This window comes from Macaca mulatta, chromosome X, assembly GCF_049350105.2.
Source record: "Macaca mulatta isolate MMU2019108-1 chromosome X, T2T-MMU8v2.0, whole genome shotgun sequence".
In the NCBI taxonomy this organism is placed as follows: domain Eukaryota; kingdom Metazoa; phylum Chordata; class Mammalia; order Primates; family Cercopithecidae; genus Macaca; species Macaca mulatta.
Window position 1 is genome coordinate 124,409,286 of NC_133426.1, and position 24,058 is coordinate 124,433,343.

The window sequence follows — 24,058 nt, forward strand, 5'->3', positions numbered from 1 at the left end:
TACACATATGTGTAATATAAACCCCAGTTAAGTTTCTCATTTTAATTTTAAAACTGCTTTTTAAAGAAAATGCTTGAATTACAGAACTGGAACTTCAAAGAGATGATCTGATCCAGCCACTTTCCCTCTAGGGAAAGAGATGAACATTTTCATTCCAAAACTATTTACACATTATGCATACACTTTAAAACAAGTGTATATATCATATTTTTCTTTTTCCAACAATGATTTACATGTTTGTTAACAAATATCAAATCTTTCACAAATGTCCTTTTTTCTTTGTAAACATTATATACCCTATGCCACTATTTTTATTTTCCATTGCTAATTCGTCTGCTGTTTCTGTTATTTAGAAGAGTAGAAGTAAAATAATAATAGCTCATCTTGTAAAAAGAGATGCCAATTTTACGGGAATATTCTCATGCTGAAGGCATGCGAAGAGCCATTTCAGCTCTTTTAAAATTGATATATGGGGTCTAAATTGCAATAAATTTGTGGGAATCACCTTTCAAATGTAGAGTATTGGGAAGTACTCAGTGAGGACACTAGGGTGTGGGAGAGGATAGTCAAGTATCAGCTGAAACAGTTGAGACTAGCATCTTTGAATTCCCCAGTGTTTGGCATATTGTTGGTACTTAATATGTGTTCCATGAACACATTGTTTGTTCCATGAACAAACAAACAAAATTTCACTCAGAAGCTACCACTGGTAACTTTAAATCCATGTAGCCACATTGGGTAGGATGTAAACTTTGCAACAAGTTAACTGGAAACCAGGAACTTATTTGTGAAACCTCTTCCAATAATAAACTGAGTTGTGCTTAAAGTGTTCGTTTGTGGTAGTTTGTGGTAGTGGTAAAGGTTAAGGTAAGAGAAAAGGTAGTGAACCAGGAGCTGGGGAGAAAACATTGGCTCCCAAACTTGTGTTTGTTTTCTCCCTCATATAAATTTCAGGTTTAAAAATTTAATATGTGCTTGTATGTTTTTTGAAGTCAAAATACAGAAGGATATAAGTTTAAAACTTAAAGGCTACCTCTTTCGCTTACTAGAAGTAACTACTGTTAACAGTTTAGTAAGCATACTTCAAGACCTCATTCTCTATGTATCATAATCTACATTATGCTTGTATTAAAATATATAAAGGCCTTTTTAAAGTGGGTTACTATACATACTGTTGTGCATTTTAAAATTCACTTGAGCAGATAACACAGATAGTCTTCTATCTCAGTGCACAGGACTTACTTCATTCTTTTAGTGCATGCACAGTAATCTATAGTGGGGGCATGTCGTAAGTTATTTATCCATTCCCATTTAGTTGAACACTCAGGTTTTCCCTCAATTTTCGCAGTTAAAAGGAATGCTGCAATTAACTTCCTTGTACATACCCTTAGTTGTCTAAGTATATCTGTGGGAGATAGTCTCAGGATTGAAGTTGTTGGTTTGAAGGACATTTAGTTTTAAAGTTTTAAAGAGCTAATGGCAAGTTAAAGGATTTGATTTTTCTTGGGAGAAATAACATACCTTGGGCATTGGCATAAAAGAGAGATGACTAATGAGATGAGCCTAGGTACTGTATGCCCCCTTTATTTTTATTTATCAAATAGGTTTTTATTCTTCTTCTCTAAAGCATACGTAGACAATATCTTTATAAAGCAATTCTGGCTTATTTAATCAAAATCAATGATTGTATCTGATCCAATATTTTCTTCCACTAAAGAACAAAAACAAACCAAAAAAAAAAAAAAAAAAGAAAGAAAACCTTCTTGGCTTATTTGCTAGCCTCCTGACTTTAAAATATTCCTGCAAATATTTTACAATTGTATTGAATAGTCAGTATGTTCCAGTCCTACTATGTATTACTTCTTTTTCCCTCTGAAAAAAGAAGTAGCTAATGCATCTTGTATCGTTAGCTGTGTAATTTCTTGTTTTGTCCATATTCCATTCAAACTGCTTGTGGAGGTATGAAATCAATGCTCAAGATCTGGACAGCTTTGCTCAGCTAAGACACCGGGAGCTTTTATCCTCTTCACAGATTTTATCATTTTGCGTCCCTTTACACTATCATTTTTTTAAAAATCCTTTAACCTTTCTCAGTATAATCTGGTGTCCCAAAAGAAAAGAAGTTGAGGCACCTACAGCATTTTTAACAAATTCGGAGTATCTTCTATTCCACGCTTAATTTATCTACCTTTGGCAAGTTATCTGCTTTTGTAAGGTTTTGCATGTATTTTCACAACATACAGCGTCCCTTTCTAAACATTTCATAACCTTTATTTTTATATGCATAAATGAACCACCCCACTATCCAATTCCATATTAGTGAATTTTATTCTACATTATGTCTATCTTTATCCAAATGATATCTGTCAATTCAGATTGTTTTCAAACAAATTCTAAACATCTTGTTTGTATATCATTTTCCGGATATCCCAGTTCTGTCTAAAGAGAAGCTCCTTCTGACTATACACATTGTTGTGTACAAGAAGGTAGTCATTTCTCTAAACAACTTTTATTCTCTAATCTTCTAGTGGAGTATGTATACATTAAAAGAAAAAGAGAGAGGTTCATTATCCTCCAAAATTCTCATCTGCCTTCTACATATCTACCTTTTGCTTTCACTCATAAATCTTTTCCCAATTTAAGAAGTCTTTCAAAGATTCCTGCCCACTCGAAATAAGTCCTTTTACTGTAAAATCATTTTCTTTCACCAAATTTGTACTCACTCTTCTTGAAAGATTTATATAAACATTTTTGTCTATTTCCATATGCTGGTATACCATATACCTATGCAGCTCTGCTTTAGGCAAATTGTTCAGTTTCCAATTAGTTTTTCAGAGTGTCCTTAAAACTGCTTCTGTTGATTTAAACTCATCATCTTTCCAGTCTTTCTATCTCAACACTTATCTTAGTTCTCTACTTTGCTGTCTCTGTGCCTTGGGTTTGATTTAAGAGGGGCTTGTCTGTCTTCAATTTCTTTAATATTTCCCTTTCTTCTTCTATAAATCTCCCCATATCTTCCTTTATTTTCTTCTCCATATCCTGGAAAAATAGCATCATTTAATGCTATACTGATGCTGGAAAACAGCATTAAAAACATGTTTTTTCTCTTCACTGTATTAAACTTACCTAATGTATCAAAACTTCAACCTCTATTAAATAGAGAGAGGTACATATCTAATACCAGGAAACAAACAAAGACCGAAACATACTAATGAGTTTGATAAATTTTAAAATGATCATATTAAAACAGAATAGAATATGACTTGACATTACAGGATTGTAACATGGAAACCAGACAAGCCATGAATAATTTGTATAAAAATTGCTTGGATGTCAATAGCTTTCAAGTGAAATATAATGCTATTTTGAAAAAAAGCTACATTGATACTGTCAGTATTTAAAAGGAATTTGATAAACAAATCATTCAACTAAATTCTACATTAGAACAAACTTACTACCATATTATATCTAGTTTTGATCATTGTCATTTTAAGTAGAGAAAAAACGAAACGCATCCTGAAAAGAGTAGTGAAAATTATAATGGAAAATATGTTCTATGAACAAAGATTAAGGAACTAAAGAAAAGCAAGTTAAGAAATGGCTTTACTCCAATGTTATGTAAATGTAATGTGTTCGATAAAAACAATACCAGCCATGTTTTTATGAGGCTGCTTTTCATTTTATTCAAAGGACAGAAAAAGGAACAGATGCTCTTAAGTTAAAAGAAATACATAGGCTGGACATAGATGTTTGTATTAGTTTTAAACTCTGTGCTCATTATTTAACACTGCTTAGACTTTAAAAACTTCTTAAAGGCTCTCACTGCATTACAGCACAACTTCTGGCTGCCAGAGACTTCTTTCATCTGACCCCAACCTTATTTTGTATTAGTTCCCTATGTACTCTGACCCGTCTTATCAGGTTGTTCTCCAAACTATCTTATTGGTAATAAAATTTTTTTTTCACTTGGAATATCCTCCCTCCTTCAAAGACTAGTTTAAATTAGACCTCCTTTGTTGTCGCTGTTTTGTAGAAAAGGGGTCTCGTCATGTTACCCAGACTGGCCTCAAGGATGCCCCCCAACCGCCACCTGTCTCAGCCTCCCAAAATGCTGGGATTACAGGTGTGAGCCACCACACCTGCCCAAATTTCACCTCCTTTGTAAAGCTCTCTCTCACACAATCATCTCTAAAATAATTAGGCATTTTTAGTCTGGATTTCACCATTACTTATTCAATTGTATCCTATAAATTTGTTTCCAGTAAGAGAGATTAGACTTACATTACCTCCTGAAACTCTTTAAAATCAGACAAAAATATATGGGAAAAAAGTTAAAAACACTGAAGGAAAGGGATCTGTGAAAGATAAGAAACAAATTAGGTGAGCCCTGGGACTGTCTAAATTTACTGCCTACGGATTCCCGACAGAGGTACAGGGAGTGGGAACCCAGGCAAAACCTAGTATTCTCCTAGAGCTGAGATTCGGGGGACGTCAAGGCAGATAGGACAGAATATAAGAAGAGAGATCAGCACAGAGAGAGGATTCCAGAGCTCGGAAAACAGTCACCCTCAAGTATTTCAGCGAGTAATGATAAGCATATTTGTCTGCAGAAAGAACCGCCAAAAAGGAGCACAAGGAATACTCTCCAAGGATCACAAAGGGCTGGAAGTCGTTTCTATTCAAACCGTAAGAGTGGAAACCTTACAAGGCTGGGGCCTTAGGTAGAGTGCTCAAAAGGATTCTGTCTCAGTACTGGGGGAAAGTTTGCTCTAGAATAAATGCTGTCCTGGTGCAATTTCACGAAGCTTAAAAGTAAATGAAAACCACATGTTAATGAGAGATGAATTGAGAATGAAAATCAGAATGCAAACTCTCACCAAGCTGATGGTGAGTCCCCACCCCACCCCCTATCTTATATTTCCCAGTGTACCCCAACCTGGACTTATAGGGCATCATGTAACCCGGAAACAGTCACCTGTCAACAGACAGAAAAAGCTCCAGGAGAAGCCCCCTACTTCTTCATTTATTTATTTATTTATTTTTTAAAAATTTTTTGAAACAGAGTCTCACTCTGTCGCCCAGGCTGGAGTGCAGTGGCGCGATCTCAGCTCACTGCAACCTCCGCCTCCCCCAGGTTCACGCCCTTTTCCTGCCTCAGCCTTCCGAGTAGCTGGGACTTCAAGCGCACGCCGCCTGCCCGGCTAATTTTTTGTATTTTAGTAAAGACGGGGTTTCAACGTGTTAGCCAGGATGGTCTTGATCTCCTGACTTCGTGATCCGCCCGCCTCTGCCTCCCAAAGTGCTGGGATTACAGGCTTGAGCGACTGCGCCCGGCCGTCCACGTCCTTCTTAAAGAGAAGATTCTCAAAGCTTAGACAGCTTGGAGAGGACGCCTCGCCTTGCTTCGCCCCGCCCCGCCCCCTCCTCCTTGGTCAGAGAAGCAGTGATTGTCTTTCTGTGGTGAATATTCAATTCAATTCCTCTCTGTCTTTGGACCAAGATGTGGGTGCAGTCATGATAATTGTGTGGCAGAGCAGGGAAAATAAGGTCCCAGCTTTCAGGCCAAAGGGCCAAAATAGAGCCCTGGCAACTGGAAAGAATCCGGAAGATGGTCCAGGTGGAGGAGCATGGAGAAGAGACCTCACAAAGTTCCATACCATGGAATACTGCTCAACAGTAAAAAGGAACAAACTATTGACATACATAACAAAATGAATGAATCTCAAAAATATTATACCAAGTAAAATAAGCCAGCCCCAAAAGCTTACAGACCATACAATGTCATTTATGTAACATTTCCAAAAAGACAAAAATAAAGCGACAGAAAATAGACCAGTAGCTTCCAGGGTTTAGGGATGGTGGTGGGTATAATTACCAAGGGATAACATGAGGGAGTATGCTGAGGTCATGGAATGGTTCTGTGTCATAATTCTGGAGATTAAATGAAACAATATATATGTTGAAACTCATAAAAGTATGTACTAATAAAAAATTGACTTTTACTGTATGTTAATTTACAAAAATAAAAGTAAAAGGATAAAAGACATACAAAGCAAACACTAATTCAAATAAACCTAGCATGACTACAGTATCAAACAAAATAGATCTCAGAGCATAGTACCAAAAATTAAGCAGGTAATTTCATAATAAAGGTCAGTTTACCAAGAGAACATAAATTCCTTAGATGTTTGTGTGTTTAATAGCAGAGTTTCAAAATGCATGAAGCAAACTCTGAGAGAACTACAAATGGAAATAAATTTACAATTATAATTGGAGATTTCAATACCATTATCTCAATAATTGATTTTAAAGGTGACAGAAACCAGTAAATATATAGAAATTAGCAAGGATATTGAAACAACACTATTAACCAATTGACCTAATTGGCATTTACAGAATACTTCACTGAAGAACAGTAGAAGGCAAATTATTTTCAGGTATATGTGAAACATTTACAAGATAGATCATATTCTGGGCCATAAAACTAGCCTTAAAAAATTTTTTAAGGATTTAAGTCATACAAATTATTAATATGTTCTCTGACCCCAGCTTAATTATATTAGAAATCAAAAATAGAAAAATCTCTGGAAAATCCCCAAATGTTTTGAAACTAAAACATACTTCTAAATAACCCATGAAGAAATCAAAAGACAAACTAGCAAGCATTTTGAACTAAATGAAAATATAACATCAAAAATTGTGGAGGGCAGATGAAGCTCCACTTAGGGGAAATTTATATCAGTCAATGACTATATTAAAGAAGAAGAAACATCTCCTATGAAAGATCTGTTTCTTTCTTTAAAAACTAGAAATAGAAGAGCCAATTTATCCCAAATTAGGCAGAAGAATTGCAATTATAAAGATCACAGTGGAAATCAATGAAATAGAAAACAGAAAGACAGAAAAAGCAATAAGACCAAAAGCTCTATAAATCTGATAAAACTCTAACAAGACTGATTAGGGGAAAAAAGAGAGAAAATACAAATTACCAATGCCAGGATGAATAGAAGTGGCACAAACTAGAGATTCTACAGGTATTAAAAGGATAACAAGGAAATACGAACAACTTCATGCCAATAAATTTGACAACTCAGTTTACACGGACAAATTCTGTGAAAGACACAAGCTACTAAAGTTTTAGAAGAAATAGATAAGCTAAATAGCTACATGTCTACTATAAAATTAAATTTTAATTTAAAATTGTTTCCCCAAGGAAAACTCTAAGATGAAATTGTTTCACTGGTGAAATCTATCAAACATTTAAGGAAGAAAGAACACCCATACCCCACAAACAAATCCAGACTATTAGGAGGAGAGCATATATCCCAAGTTATTCTACATGGCCAGCATTACTCTAATACCAAAACCAGACAAGACAATCACAGAAAGCCAAGATCAAAATCCGCTGGGCACAAAGATGTAAAACTTTTCAACAAAATTTTAGCAAGCTAAATTTACTGATATATAATAATAATAAATACATCATGACCAAGTGAAGAGTTTATACCTCCAATGCAAGGTTGTTTTCACAATCAAAAATTAATCAATATAAATCACCATACTAACAGACTGAAAAAGAAAAATGCTAAGATCATTTCTTAATTGCTACAGAAATAAAAGGCATTTGTCAAAATCCAACATTCATTCCTGATTTTTTTTTTAAAGTAAACTCGCCAGATGTGGTGGCTCATGCCTGTAATCCCAGCACTTTGGGAGGTCAGGCAGGAGGATTGCTTAAGCCAGCTGTTTGAGACTAGCCTGAGCAATATAGTGAGACATCGTCTCTACAAAAAAAAAAATTAAATTAGTCGAGTGTTGTGGCACACACATATAGTCCCAGCTACTCTGGAGGCTGAGGAAGGATGATTGCTTGAGCCTGGGAGATGGAGGTTGCAGTAAGCCAAAATCATGCAACTGCACTCCAGTCTGGGTGACAGAATAAGACTTTGTCTCAAAAAAAAATTAGAAAAATAAAATAAATTTTTAGCAAGCTAAGAATAGGAGAGAACTTCCTCAAACCTACAGGTAACATCATACTTAATGGTGAAAGACTGAATGCTTTCACCATTTTTCTGGAAGTTTTATCCAGTGCAATAAGGTAAGGAAAAAAAGGCATCAGACTGGAAAGAAAAAAGAAAAGAAATAAAACAAGAAAAGAAGAAAAGAAAAATAAAGGAATAAAGGGGAAAGAAAAGAAAGCAAGGGAGGGAGGGCAAAGAAAGGAAGAAAAGGAAGAACAAAGGAAGGAAGGAAGGAAGGAAGGAAGGAAGGAAGGAAGGAAGGAAGGAAGGCAGGCAGGCAGGCAGGCAGGCAGGCTGGCTGGCTTATTTATAGGCGAAATGATTGCCTATATAGGAAAACCTATAGAATCTACCCAAAAAAGCTGCTAGAACTGATAAGTCAGTTTACCAAGGTTGCACAATGCCAGATCAATAATTAATAACAAACTGTATTACTATATACTAGCAACAATCAGAAATTCAAATTACGTATTCCAGCATATTTGACTTTCAAGTTGGTATGTGAGAGCCCTCTCATCACTTCGACACTTGCAAATAACCAAAAATACTCAATTGAGAGAGCAGGACAAGAACACACAGAAGTGGCCTAAAAAGGGAAAGCGGCAGACAGTCTTCCAACTTTTATCCTAAAGATGCACAGTCAATTCAAAGAATAAGAATAATGTATTGTACCCCAACCTGAGTGCCCCATGAGCTATGCCCAAGAAAAGCTATAGACTCATTTCCCTATATTCTAGCTGCTATTCAGGAAATGAAAAGAAATTAAAAGTATCATTTTCATAAAAACCACAAGAATCTAGACTGTTTGAACTCTTATTTTATAAAACGTAAATTATCTTAATCATTATGCCTGTTTCTTTTGTTAACAACGTATTAACAATATATTTTTAAAGCTGTTTATTTTATTATCATAATGTTTAGAAAAAGGATATACTTCATCAACATGACATTATCAGCAACCCAAGCATTTACCTAAGGATAAACATTCAGAGAAGTTAACCCAGGGAAAGGCAACACATGTTAATCTGTATAGGCTCTTAGAATAACCCATTTCTTTAACATTCTATTAGCTAGATGATAACTTAAGACTATAAAATGATATCTTACATTGACTTTAGAACTAAAAATGAAGAGAGAAAGTAAATAGCTGTAAGGGAGGAAAACACAAAAAGAACAGTCCAATAGGCACCAATCTTAAAATGAGAAAATGTCAACTAGAAGCCTACATAGCCAGAGTAACAAGGCATTTTCAACCTTTATAGGTTTGAGTAAGTATCGCCAGTAATCAGGAAATGATTTGTTTCCATATACCTAAGTATTCTGTAATTAATATACAGTGCCACCAGCTGAAGCATGATACCCTAATTATGGCCTCCAGGTCTTAAGGATGAAAGGGATGTTTTCAACTGGCAGTTAACATTTTTCTCCCTGTTTTTTTCTTTCTTTGTTGTTGTTGTGGTTGTTGTTGTTGTTTTCTTTTCAGCAGGGGAATGGAAGAAAGGCAGGCCAGCAAGAAGACATTCTGCATAATTCTGCTACTTCTATCAAGAATAAAATATTTATTATATCATTCATTCCAAACTTTTAGCCTTTGCTAATACATCTTTTTACATTTATAGTTAATGAACACAATATTTATAAACATTGTATTTTAAAAGGTAAGACAATTTAGAGCAAGACCAGTAGAAATAAAAATACAAAACTATACCATCATCAAATCTGGGTTCAAGTCTCAGTGTTTATCACTTACTGGCTATGTGAACTTGGGCAAGACTCCTAATCTCTCTGAGCTTCAGTGTCCTTATCTATAAAATGGAGATAACAATTCTTGCCTTTTATACCTCATAGCATTTTTTCAAGTATCAATGAGGAAAGTATATATGAAACTGATTTATAAGCTGCCATCCAAATTAATTTAATCCACAAACAACATCAATAACAGCATTAAAAAGGCACTGAGTACTTTCTCTATCCCAGGGCTAAGCTCTTTATATGTATCATTTCTTAATAAAATTTAATTTTTAATTATAATTGACACATAATAATTGTACACATTTATGGGGTACAATGTGATGTTTCAATGCATGTATACATAGTATGTATAATTAGTATGCTAGTAATACAAAAGGTGGACATTTATTAATCAGCATCATGTACTGATCACAGGCATACAGAAACAACAACTTAGATCCTAGACCTTGAGGAGCTCACTGATAGGTGATATTTATAACAGATAAAATGTATGAATAGAAGAAGCTACTAACTCTGCTTGGGTCAAGAAAAGTTTAACAGAAGAGGTACCATCCATTTAAGATGGATCATATACACCATGGAGTACTACACAGCCATAAAAAATAATGCAATCTTGCCCTCTGCAGTAACACGGATACTGCTGGGGGCCATTATCCCAAGCAAATTAAGGCAGAAACAGAAACTGAAATATCGTATGTTCTCACTTATAAGTAGGAGCTAAACATTGGGTACACATGGACAAAAAAATTGAAATAATAAACATCGGCGATTCAAAAAGGAGGAAGGGAGAAATGGGAGAAGGGTTGAAAAACTACCTATTGGGTACTATGTTCACTACTTGAGCAATGGAATCATTAGAAACCCAAACCTCAGCATCACGCAGTATACCCATGTAACAAACTTGCACACGTCCCCCTGAATCTAAAGTAAAAATAAATACTTTTTAAAAAGAAAAAAAGATAGGTCATTATAAATAAATTGAGGTTTACCAGACAGGAAAAGTAAAGTAAGGGCATTCCAGGGAGAGGAAATGTGTACAAACACACTAACATATAAACACACAATATATGTTTAGGGAATAGTGAAAAATCCAAAGCCTTCCAGGTATTTTCCTTGACCTTCTCTCCTACTAACTTTGCCAAGATAATACAGAAGCAAAGATTATATGGCTGAACGGATAAAGAATTGGAGATTGGCAAAGCAATTAGCAGAACAAGAAGGGACCATAAAACTGAAGATGCTTGGAGAAAATGCTTGTAAATCATGTACCAGATAACGGATTTGTATCTAGAATACATATATATGTAAATATATATATGTAATATAATATAACATATATGTGTGTATGAACTCTTACTACAGAGTAATAAAAAGATAAACAACCCAACTAAAACATGGGTGAAGGATTTCTTTTTCTATTTGTTTTGGTTTGTTTTCTTCTTTCCTGGTGACTTGGCACAGAACAAGAATAAGATTTGTTTTTTCTTCCAGGATCACATACAAATGGCCAAAAGCATTAAAAAAAGATATTCAACATCATCAGCAATCAGGGAAATGCAAATCAAAACTGCTTCACACCTACAGGGATGGCTATAATACTTTTAAAAAGACAGTTAATAAATGCTGGTAAGAATGTGGAGAAATTAAAAACCTCATGCACTGCCAGTGTGAATATAAAATGGTGCAGATACTTTGGAAAACACTGGCAGTTCTTCAAAAAATTAAACAGAACTACCATAGGATCCAGTAATTCCACTCTAAGGTATATATGTCCTCACAGACACTTACACAAGAATATTCATAGCTTTTATTCATAAAAGCCAAAATGTATGAAAAAAGAAATACTTATCAATTAATGAATAGATAAACAAAATATCCACACAATGGAATATTGTTTGAACACAGAAAGGAAGGAAGCATGTCATATGCCACAATATAGACGAACCTTGAAAACATTATGGTAAGTAATAGAAACAAGTCACAAAAGACCACATATCGTATGATTCCATTTATATGAAATGCTCAGAATAGACAGATCTATAGAAACAGAGAAAAGATAAATGGTTGTTGTATTAATCCATTCTCACACTACTATAAAGAAATACCTGGAACTGGTCATTTATGAAGAAAAGAAGTTTAATCAGTTCATCATTCCACAGGCTATACAGGAAGCATGGCTGCGGAAGCCTCAGAAAACGTACAACCATGGCGGAAGGTGAAACAGGCATATCTGACATGGTGAGAACAGGAGGACGAAAGTGAAGGGCGAGGTGCTACACACTTTCAAACAACTAGATCTCTTGAGAACTCACTCACTATCACGAGAAAAGCAAAAGGGAAAATCCACCCTCATGATCCAATTGCCTCCCACGAAGCCCCTCCTCGGGGCTTACAATTTGACATGAGATTTAGGCAGGGACACAGAGCCAAATCATATAAGTTGCTATATTGAGAAAAGAGTTGGGGGCAAGTGTGGAGTGACTGCTGACAAATATGGGCTTCTTTTTGAGGTGATTATAATGTTCTACAATTGATTGTGGTGACCGTTGCACAATCCTGTGAATATACTGCAAGCCATTGATTTGCACAATAAATGGGTGAATTATATGGTATGTGAATCATATCTCAATAAAGCTATTATTTTAAAAACTGAAGGTGCTAGGAAGGGTATCATTCAACGAATTACCATAGGATAGGACAATAAGAGAAAGATGCTGACAACTTGGTATAATAGGGAGAAGTCAAAGAATAGAAAGTTTCCATGAAAAATAACCACAGATGTAGTAGTAGCCAAGGAGTGAGTGAAATGAAACAATCCTTGATTTTACCAATTACTACTTAAGCTAACCCTAGTTAATCTTTCTTACTTGAGTAAAATTCATTTGCCCTGCTAACTCAGTCATGGATTATCCTGGAAGTTGTTCAAGATTCTAGGAATCCAAGCCTGTTAGGTATCAAATGACTTTCTAGGAACTTTCTTTGACAGCCTAGTTTGCTGAAGCCATTCAATGGAGATGAGTAACCTGCTAGACCTGCTCAAGCCAACTATTTGCTCAAGCCAACCAGATAGATACCTTATTTGGTATACCCATAACTTCTTTTTTTATTATATAATCACATATTAATACATAATCATTTAATTCATTAACTATTTTCTGTTTTCTTCAATAGTCATCGCAGAAAATAAGTGGCCTCATCCATCTGCCCAATCTTATCCAGTGGGAGACACCATGACTCCTACCCTCACTGCTCTGCTCTGCGTAGGTGGGACTTAAAGAGAAAAAGGAAAGACCCTAGTCTGAGAGGAACCACATCCCATAGCCAGAGCCTGGTCCATTAATGACCCAGGGGCTCAAGAGTTCCCTGTGATATATCCATAACTTCTGATCAGCTCTATTTCCTGTGAGACCGTCTCCATTTAGCTCAAGTGGAAGGAAAATAAATGAATATTTATTATGCACCTTATTTCCATAAATTATGACATTTAATCCTCAAATCTCTTACCCAGATTACAAATAAAAAAAGCTGGGCCAGAGAGTATAAATGACATTCCCAAAGTCACATAACTAGCTAATAAGGGGCACGATTAGAATTCTAGTTTTGGCTGAAACCCATGTCCTTCTCACTACAATTAGACAGTGGGTAATCCTGCAGAGTGAGACTTATTACAACAGTTTCTCCCCATGGATCAGTTCCCCTGACAGCTACTTTCAATGCCTTTTGAAGCTGGAGTATGTGTTATTGCTAATTTTAAAACAATGATAACATTTACACATTAAACACTTCTCTAGCTTGTTCTCTTGACAACCACACACCTAAGATTAGATTTAAAAAAATGTTCCCTGTTAGTGCTTGGCCTTAAAAATCGCAATTTGTGAGACCATAATTTTTAATAAACTTTTAAACAGAACATAGAAGGGTTTTAATAGCAATATAGAGTGCTATCTCTATGCTACCACAGGAGACATTGTAACAACATAAAAAATCAGTGGAAGAAAAATTATCTTCAAGTAGCACAAAATTTCAGGTTACTTTCATATAACTGTTCTTTCTCAGCCTAGACCAATGAGCTAAGGCATGGCAGAGCTAAGGGCTCTGAGACCCAGCTACACTTGTTTTGTCGGCTGTTATGTATTTTTTTTATTACAAAGGTTATGCAGAAAAATATTTCCATTGTAAATAAAAATTAAACACTGTAGGATTTTACAGAGCAAAATATGACAGTATTCCTCAGCTTCCCTAGTGTTTCCCTACCATTTGCTATGCATTCACATTCATATGTATACATATTGTATAACTTTTCTACTGATAAAAAGGATTATATAATACATATTGCCTTATTACATTTCTAACAGCTTTATTGAGATATAATCTGAATACCATACAATTCACCCATTTAAAGTGCACAAATCAATGGTTTTAGTATATTCACAGATATATGCAACAATATCCAGAGTCAACTTTAGAATATTTTTATTACTGCAAAAAGAAACCCTGTACCCTTTAGCTTTCATTCTCATATCCCCCCAATTTCCCTAGCTGTAAGCAACCAATAGTCTACTTTACATCTCTATAGATTTCTTTATTCTGGACATTTCATACAAATGGAATCACATAAAATATGGAATCACAGAAAATATGAACTTTGGTGACTAGCCTCTTTCAATTAGCATAATGTTTTCAAAGTTCATCCATATGATAGCATGTATTAGTACTTCATCTTTTAAAATAGCTGGATCATATTACATTGTATAGATATATCACATTTTCCCTGTTACTTTTTTAAAATATCTTATATTCTTTCCATTGAATGTGTACAGATATTACTCTTTTTAGTGACTGCACAGTATTGCATGGTTTTGGTGCAACATATTTCATGTAACCATTAACCTACTGATAGATATTTAAGTTATCTCTAATGTGTATCCATTGTAACAATAATTTATAACCTACATAAAATATATAGCGAGAAAAGAAAAGGCCATGACTCTTCGTGGAAGAAGGTCCCACCTCTAGAACAATGGTCTTAAAAGTATGTTCCCTGACCTGCAGCATCATCTAGGAACTTGTTAGAAATGCAAATTCCTGGGCCTTATCCCCAGAGTTTTTGATTCAGAAATTCTGGTTTGGGACCTAGTGTTCAGTGTTTTAACAAGCCCTCCTGATGATTCTGACATGCACTAAAATTTGAGAACCATTGCTCTAAATATCTCTCACTGCACTACAGTGGCAATCATTATTTGGTTTCCAGTAAATTTTAAAAATTAGCAGGACTACAATAATTGGCTTTAACTCATGACTACTATGGGCATTATTACATAAGGTAGGAATATAGTAGTGAGTGGGGTATTTCTTATTTTTCTTTAGTGAGAGCACTTTAGTATACCAAAAACACTTCTTCCTCACATACTTTTCCTGTTTGACCCCTTATTCTCTCTTTCCATAACTTGAAAAATCAACAAGTAAACCATTTATACAGCTTTTTTTTGAGCACCTTAAAAATCTATCCTCAGATATATAACAAACAAAAATAGTCAAAGACTCGTTTTCATATATTGGAGGATTAGAGGGATTTTTTTTTTTATACTTTAAGTTCTGGGATACATGTGCAGAACATGCAGGTTTGTTACATAGGTATACACCTGCCATGGTGGTTTGTTGCACCCATCAACCCATCATCTACATTAGGTATTTCTCCTAATGCTATGCCTCCCCTAGCCCCCCACCCCCTGACAGGCCCTGGTGTGTGACGTTCCCCTCCCTGTGTCCATGTGTTCTCATTGTTCAACTTCCACTTATGAGTGAGAACATGTGGTGTTTGGTTTTCTCTTCTTGTGTTACTTTGCTGAGAATGATGGTTTCCAGCTTCATCCATGTCCTTGCAAAGGACATGAACTCATCCTTTTAATGGCTGCATATTATTCCATGGTGTCTATGTGCCACATTTTGTTTATCCAGTCTATCGTTGATGGGCATGTGGGTTGGTTACAAGTCTTTGCTACTGCGAACAGTGCTGCAATAAACATACATGTGCATGTATCTTTATAGTAGAATGATTTATAAATTCTTTGGGTATATACCCAGTAATGGGATTGTGGGTCAAATGGTATTTCCGGTTCTAGATCCTTGACGAATCACCACACTGTCTTCCACAATGGTTGAACTAATTTATACACCCACCAACAGAGTAAAAGTGTTCCTATTTCTCCACATCCTCTCCAGCATCTGTTGTTTCCTGACTTTTTAATGATCAACATTCTAACTGGCATGAGATGGTACACAATCTCACAATATACAATCATGTCACCTGCAAACAGAGACAATTTAACTTCCTCTCTTCCTATTTGAGTAAACTTTATTTCTTTCTCTCACCTGATTGCCCTGGCCAGAACTTCCAATACTATGTTGAATAGGAGTGGTGATACCATCTCTGTGGTTTTGATTTGCATTTCTCTAATGACCAGTAATCCTGAGCTTTTTTTTCATATATTTGTTGGCCACATAAATGTCTTTTTTTGAGAAGTGTCTGTTCATATCCTTCACACACTTTTTGATGGGGTGGTTTGTTTTTTTCTTGTAAATTTGTTTAAGTTCTTTGTAGATTCTGGATATTAGCCCTTTGTATGATGGATAGATTGCAAAAATTTTCTCCCATTCTGTAGGATTTCTGTGCACTCTAATGATAGTTTCTTTTGGTGTGCAGAAGCTCTTTAGTTTAATTAGATCCCATTTGTCAGTTTTGGCTTTTGTTGCCATTGCTTTTGGTGTGTTAGTCATCAAGTCTTTGCCGATGCCTATGTCCTGAATGGTATTGCCTAGGTTTTCTTCTAGGATTTTTATAGTTTTAAGTCTTACATTTAAGTCTTTAATCCATCTTGAGTTAATTTTTGTATAAGGTGTAAGGAAGGGGTCCAGTTTCAGTTTTCTGCATATGGCTAGCCAATTTTCCCAACACCATTTATTAAATAGGGAATCCTTTCCCCATTGCTTGTTTTTGTCAGGTTGAACAAAGATCAGACACTTGTAGAAGCATGGCATTACATCTGAAGCCTCTGTTCTGTTCCATTGGTCTATATATCTGTTTTGGTACCAGTATCATGCTGTTTTGGTTACTGTAACATTGTAGTATAGTTTGAAGTCAGGTAATGGGATGCCTCCAGCTTTGTTCTTTTTGCTTAGGATTGTCTTGGCTGCACGGGCTCTTTTTTGGTTCCATACGAAATTTAAAGTAGTTTTTTTTTTTTTTCTAATTCTGAGAAGAAAGTCAGTGGTAGCTTGATGGGGATAGCATTGAATCTATAAATTATGTTGGGTAGTATGTCCATTTTCATGATACTGATTCTTCCTATCCATGAGCACAGAATGTTTTTCCATTTGTTTGTGTCCTCTCTTATTTCCTTGAGCAGCAGTTTGTAGTTCTCCTTGAAGAGGTCCTCCACACCCCTTGTAAGTTGGATTCCTAGGCATTTTATTCTCTTTGTAGCAATTGTGAATGTGAGTTCACTCATGATTTGGCTCTCTGTTTGTCTATTATTGGTGTATAGGGATGCTCGAAATTTTTGCACATTGATTTTGTATCCTGAGACTGCTGAAGTTGCTTATCAGCTTAAGGAGATTTTGGGCTGAGATGATGGGATTTTCTAAATATACAATCATGTCATCTGCAAACAGACAATTTAAATTCCTCTCTTCCTATTTGAATAAACTTTATATCTTTCTCTTGCCTGATTGCCCTCGCCAGAACTTCCAATACTACATTGAATAGGAGTGGCGAGAGATGGCATCCTCGTCTTGTGCCAGTTTTCAAAGGGAATGCTTCCAGCTTTTGCCCATTCAGTATGATATTGACTGTGGGTTTGTCATAAATAGCTCTTATTATTTTGAGATACGTTACATCAATACCTAGTTTATTGAGAGTTTGCAGGATGAAGGTGTGTTGAATTTTGTCGAAGGCCTTTTCTGCATCTATTGAGAAAATCATGTGGTTTTTGTCATTGGTTCTGTTTACGTGATGGATTACATTTTATTGAGGAGTTTTGCATCTATGTTGATCAGGGATATCGGCCTGAAATTTTCTTTGTGTGTGTGTGTGTCTCTGCCAGGTTTTAGTATCAGGATGATGCTGGCCTCATAAAATGAGTTAGGGAATATTCCGTCTTTTTCTATTGTTTGGAATAGTTTCAGAAGGAATGGTATCAGCTCTTCTTCGTACCTCTGGTAGAATTTGGCTGTGAATCCATCTGGTCCTGGGCTTTTTTTGGTTGGTAGGCTATTAATTACTGCCTCAATTTCAGAACTTGTTATTGGTCTATTCAGGGATTCGACTTCTTCCTGGTTTAGTCTTGAGAGGGTGTATGTGTCTAGGAATTTACCCATTTCTTCTAGATTTTCTAGATTATTTGCATAGAGGTGTTTGTAGTATTCTCTGATGGTAGTCTATTTCTGTGGGATCAGTGGTGACATCCCCTTTATCATTTCTTATTGTGTCTATTTCATTCTTCTCTCTTTTTTCTTTGTTAGTCTGGCTAGAGGTCTATCTATTTTGTTGATCTTTTCAAAAAACCAGCTCCTGGATTCATTGAGATATTGAAGTGTTCTTCGTGCCTCCATCTCCTTCAGTTCTACTCCGATCTTAGTTATTTCTTGTCTTCTGCTAGGTTTTGAATTTGTTTGCTCTTGCTTCTCTAGTTCTTTTAATTGTGATGTTAGGGTGTCAATTTTAGATCTTTCCTGCTTTCTCTTGTGGGCATTTAGTACTATAAATTTCCCTCCACGCATTGCTTTAAACGTGTCCCAGAGGTTCTGGTATGTTGTGTCTTTGCTCTCATTGGTTTCAAACAACTTATTTATTTCTGCCTTCATTTCGTTATATACCCAGTAGTCATTCAGGAGCAGGTTGTTCAGTTTCCCTATATTTGTACGGTTTTGAGTGAGTTTCTTAATCCTGAGTTCTACTTTAATTGCACTGTGGTCTCAGAGACTGTTATGATTTCTGTTCTTTTACATTTACTGAGGAGTGTTTCACTTCCAATTATGTGGTCTGTTTTACAATAAGTGTAATGTGGTGCTGAGAAGAATGTATATTCTGTTCATTTGGGATGGAGAGTTCTGTAGATGTCTATTAGGTCTGCTTGGTGCAGAGCTGAGTTCAAGTTCTGAATATCCTTGTTAATTTTCTGTCTCTTGAATCTGTCTAATATTGTCAGTGGGGTGCTAAAATGTCCCACTATTATTGTGTGGGAGTCTAAGTCTCTTTATACATCTCCAAGAACTTGCTTAATGAATCTGGGTGCTCCTGTATTAGGTGCATATATATTTAGGATAGTGAGCTCTTGTTGCATTGATCCCTTTACTATTATGAAATGCCCTTCTTTGTCTTTCTTGAACTTTGTTGATTTAAAGTCTGTTTTATCAGAGACTAGGATTGCAACCCCTGCTTGTTTTTTGTTTTCCATTCGCTTGGTAAATATTCTATCCCTTTATTTTGAGCCTATGTGTGTCTTTGCACGTGAGATGGGTCTCCTGAATACAGCACACTGATGGGTCTTGACTCTATCCAATTTGCCAGTCTGTGCCTTTTAATTGGGGCATTTAGCCTGTTTACATTTAAGGTTAATATTGTTATGTGTGAATTTGATCCTGTCATTATGATGCTAGCTAATTATTTTGCCCCTTTATTGATGCAGTTTCTTCATAGTGTCAATGACCTTTACAATTTGGTATGTTTTTGCAGTGGTTAGTACCGGTTATTTAGTGCTTCCTTCAGGAGCTCTTGTAAGGCAGGCCTGGTAGTGACAAAAACCTCTCAACATCTTCTTGTCTGTAAAGGATTTTGTTTATCCTTTGTTTATGAAGCTTAGTTTGGCTGGATATGAAATTCTGGGTTGAAAATTCTTTTGCTTAAGAATGTTGAATATTGATCCCCACTCTTCTGCCTTGTAGGGTTTCTGCAGAGAGATCTGATGTTAGTCTGAAGGGCTTCCCTTTGTGGGTAACCCGACCTTTCTCTCTGGCTGCCCTTAACATTTTTTCCTTCATTTCAACCTTGGTGAATCTGATGATTATGTGTCTTGGGGTTGCTCTTCTTGAGGAGTATCTTTGTGGCATTCTCTGTATTTCCTGAATTTGAATGTTGGCCTGTCTTGCTAGGTTGGGGAAGTTCTCCTGCAGAATACCTTGAAGAGTATTTTCCAACTTTGTTCCATTCTCCCCGTCAATTTCAGGTACACCAATCTAACTTAGTTTTGGTCTTTTCACATAGTCCCATATTTCTTGGAGGCTTTGTTTGTTTCTTTTCATTCTTTTTTCTCTGATCTTGTCTTCTCACTTTATTTCATTAAGTTGATCTTCAATCTCTGATATTCTTTCTTCTGCTTGATCAATTCGGCTATTGATACTTTTGTATGCTTCACAAAGTTCTCGTGCTGTGTTTTCAGCTCCATCAGGTCATTTATGTTCTTCTCTAAACTGGTTATTCTAGTTAGCAATTCCTATAAACTTTTTTCAAGGTTCTTAGCTTCCTTGCATTGGGTTAGAACATGCTCCTTTAGCTCGGAAGAGTTTGTTACTACCCACCTTCTGAAGTCTACTTCTGTCAGTTTGTCAAACTTATTCTCTGTCCAGTTTTGTTCCCTTGCTGGCGAGGCGTTGTGATCCTTTGGAGGGGAAAAGGCGTTCTGGTTTTTGGAATTTTCAGCCTTTTTGTGTTGGTTTTTCCTCACCTTTGTAGATTTATCTACCTTTGGTCTTTAATGTTGGTGACTTTCAGATAGCTTTCTGTGTGGATGTCATTTTTGTTGATGTTGATGCTACTCCTTTCTTCTGTTTGTTAGCTTTCCTTCTAACAGTCAGGCCCCTCTGCTGCAGATCTGCTGGAGGTGCTAGAGGTCCACACCAGACCCTGTTTGGCTGGGTATCACCAGCAGAGGCTCAGTTGGAAATGTAGAAATCACCCACCTTCTGCACTGATCTTGCCAGAAACTGCAGACCGGAGCTGTTCTATTTGGCCATCTTCCCTTTTCCCTACACAGCTTCAAGATGCCAGGAGATGGAAAGATTTTCATTCCTGACTCTCAAATATCTATTGATGATACCCACAGGACAATGAAACTTAGATAGACCTCAGCTCCAATTAGAAACTGAAATACTGGGGAAATGGGATTTTACTGAATTCAAAGATTGAAACTAGAAGGAAATTTAGAGGTATGCTAGTCAGAAGTCACATTTTGGAGAAAAAGAAAATGAAATCTGGTGAAATTACATTTAAACATAGAGGATGCACAGCAAGTTTAAACCTTGTCCCTCATTATATTATATGCTATATACAGCTTTACTATAATGGTTCTTGATCAGGGATATGCATGAAATCCATCTGGGGAGATTTCTTTTAAATATGCATTTAGAAAGACATATTTTCATTATCTTACTAAGAGTAGTAAGAGGATAGTTATATCTTTATAACTATAAAAGATAGTTATAATTTAACTATCTTTAGAAGACATTAATGGACATCCAGTATCATATTGCCCTCTAATTCAGCAACGCCCACAGAAGTTGGAAAATGTCCACAAAGGTCAGAAGTACTTAGGCTTCTAATCCCTGTGCTAAGTAGTTCCAGATTGCTGTGTTTCATGTTCTTTTGGCTTTCTACTGTGTTTCTGTCCCCTGCTTTGATTTTAGTTATTACTTATTGTATGTATCAGAGGGTTTGTATCCAGCAGTCCTAACCTCTACTCCCACAGGTACTACTACCAATGTGAGTTGGGGCACCAAATAAATACAATCTTTAGAACCATTACAAAGATGATAGTAAAACAGGCTGTGAATGAGGAACTAGAAAATTCAGTGTAGGGACCCTGTAATACTTACTTTGACTGCTATGGAATGAAATCAGATATGGTATTCTGTAAGAAAGTGGCATACTGGCAAAACGTCCTTTACACAAACCAAACAAAAAAATTGACTCTGAGGATTTTTTAACCTCAGGAATGTGTGCATTCCTCCACCAAGATTTCTCTCCTGGTTAGTTTTTGTCTTTGTTTCTTTATTTAATAAACTTCATTTTTTAGAGCAGTTTTGGGTTCACAGCAAAACTGAGCAAAAAATAGTTACCATATATTTCCTATTCACACATACATACCCACAACCTCCCCCACTTCTGACATCCTGCACCACAAAATCCATGGTGGGTTTTTTAAAGCTATGTAAATACTACCAAAGAGACAGCTTAAATTACCTGTAACACCACAGAACTGTGGGTATTGCTGGTAAAGATGCGTGTAGGTCCTGCCTTGGAAGACTGCAAATGGGATGAGAGGCCCATTTCACTGCCTCCAAGGGACAATTTCATGTGTTGGTCTTCCTCTTCCACAAGAGATCTGAAAGTTTTTTTACATAAGAAAGAAGGGGAAATTAAAACTTGTAAAATTTACAATGAGATCATTTAGAAAAAAAATCAATCACTATTGCAATCATATGACCATGCAATATGGTGAATATTGTTTCACTATATTATATGCTTGTATCACTCTTTATCTTAGAAGAAATGTATATTTGTAAAATGCTTTCCAAGTACAGAAAATACAGATGATAACTGAGAAATCAACTTAAAAGGTGGTTCAAAATTATAGTCACAGAGTTTTTAGAGGCCACAGTAATTACTGTTGATATTTTACTATTTAGATAGCAATGCCATCAAATTGTGTTGCATATAGTTAAAATTAATTTGGAACACCTAATTTTGAAAAGATAAAAATAATAGCTACCATTTGTTGAATAGTCATTATATAGCAGGTACTTGCCAATAATTTTATACACAGACTAAAGAAGGGTCAGAAACCACTTACCTGGGGTCAAAATGTTATTAAAGTGGTTGGCCCATGGTTTGAATCTAGGTCTAGTCTGATTCCCACTCAAAACCCCCATTAATAAAAGTAAAAGATTAGTTGTGATATATTAATGCATTACTTTCTCTTCTGTTATTAGTAATAGTTCCAGTCAACCTCAACTGAACAAAATTTTTCACATGAAATAATTTCTTTTTCTAACAGTATCTCTCACTTACCAGTTTGAGATTTTTTGTTTTGTTTTGTTTTTGTTTTTGTTTTGTTTTGTTTTGAGACGGAGTCTCACTCTGTCGCCCAGGCTGGAGTGCAGTGGCCGGATCTCAGCTCACTGCAAGCTCCGCCTCCCGGGTTTATGCCATTCTCCTGCCTCAGCCTCCCGAGTAGCTGGGACTACAGGCGCCCGCCACCTCGCCCGGCTAGTTTTTTGTATTTTTTAGTAGAGATGGGGTTTCACCGTGTTAGCCAGGATGGTCTCGATCTCCTGACCTCGTGATCCACCCGTCTCGGCCTCCCAAAGTGCTGGGATTACAGGCTTGAGCCACCGCGCCCGGCCGGGATTGTTAAATAGCTACAATCTAGTCACATTTCCACCTTTTCAAAGAAATGAATACTAAAAATATAAATACAGACAATTCTGTATTTGCATATATTGCAGTAATAATATTTTCAAGGGGCATAAGTAAGAGGGGGGAGAAACTTAGTCAATAGGTCACTTAGTTGCAAAAAGAATATGACAATACATTTGGCAGTTTAAAAATCTCAGTTAGGTTATACTAAAAATGGGCCATTATTAACAACCTTTCATCATTTCGTAGAAGAGATCTTGTGTTTCTCCATAGGTATACATTGCTAAAACAGTCTCTGGATCACCTGCCTAAGAGTGGGGAGCCCATGGCTCATGAATTTGGTTCTGCATTCATAATATAGACTGCTAAAAAGACTGCTAAAGTAGACATTAGGAAAAAAGGAGAGCAGATTTTCAAGCGCTGGAACGCTTCATCTTTTCTATAATTTCCTCAATTTTGGATTATTTGCTTTTCTAACTGTCTAATTGAGCTATCCAATATCAGAAAGGTTTCACCTTTTTTTCCTATGATACCTATAACCCCAAGTTGATCAGTTTTAACAAGAAAAAGACTATACTAAAGATTCTACTTTTTGAATTATGACAACAACCAAGTGGTTTTAAGTCTTGCAATAATTAGCAAAAATTCTGGCTTTAAGGGTGACATCAATTCTTCTTAATGATATTAGAGCCATAGTATAACCAAAAATGAATTAATAATACATAACCATGTTTAATTCAATTCTGATAGATATTTAATAAAGAAGAGAATTTAAGTAAGATTTTAAAAAGCATAAAAGAAAATGGATATAGCCTTCCACCAGAGCATCAGAAATAGCTTTAAAGAGAATTAAGTTATATTTATGATATATAGC

At 35.9% G+C, this 24,058-nt stretch overlaps 1 protein-coding gene across 21 annotated transcripts in view; it reads right to left on the reverse strand.

Moving 5' to 3' along the window:
• KLHL13 (kelch like family member 13) overlaps positions 1 to 24,058 on the reverse strand; it is a 424,794-nt gene that overhangs the window by 24,758 nt on the left and 375,978 nt on the right. For all 21 annotated transcript variants that reach the window (XM_077989506.1, XM_077989505.1, XM_077989502.1 and 18 more), the window contains one exon: positions 22,009 to 22,150. In XM_077989506.1, coding sequence (XP_077845632.1) covers positions 22,009 to 22,122 — 114 coding nt within the window. In that variant the 5' untranslated portion in view covers positions 22,123 to 22,150. The remainder of the gene's footprint in view (positions 1 to 22,008; positions 22,151 to 24,058) is intronic.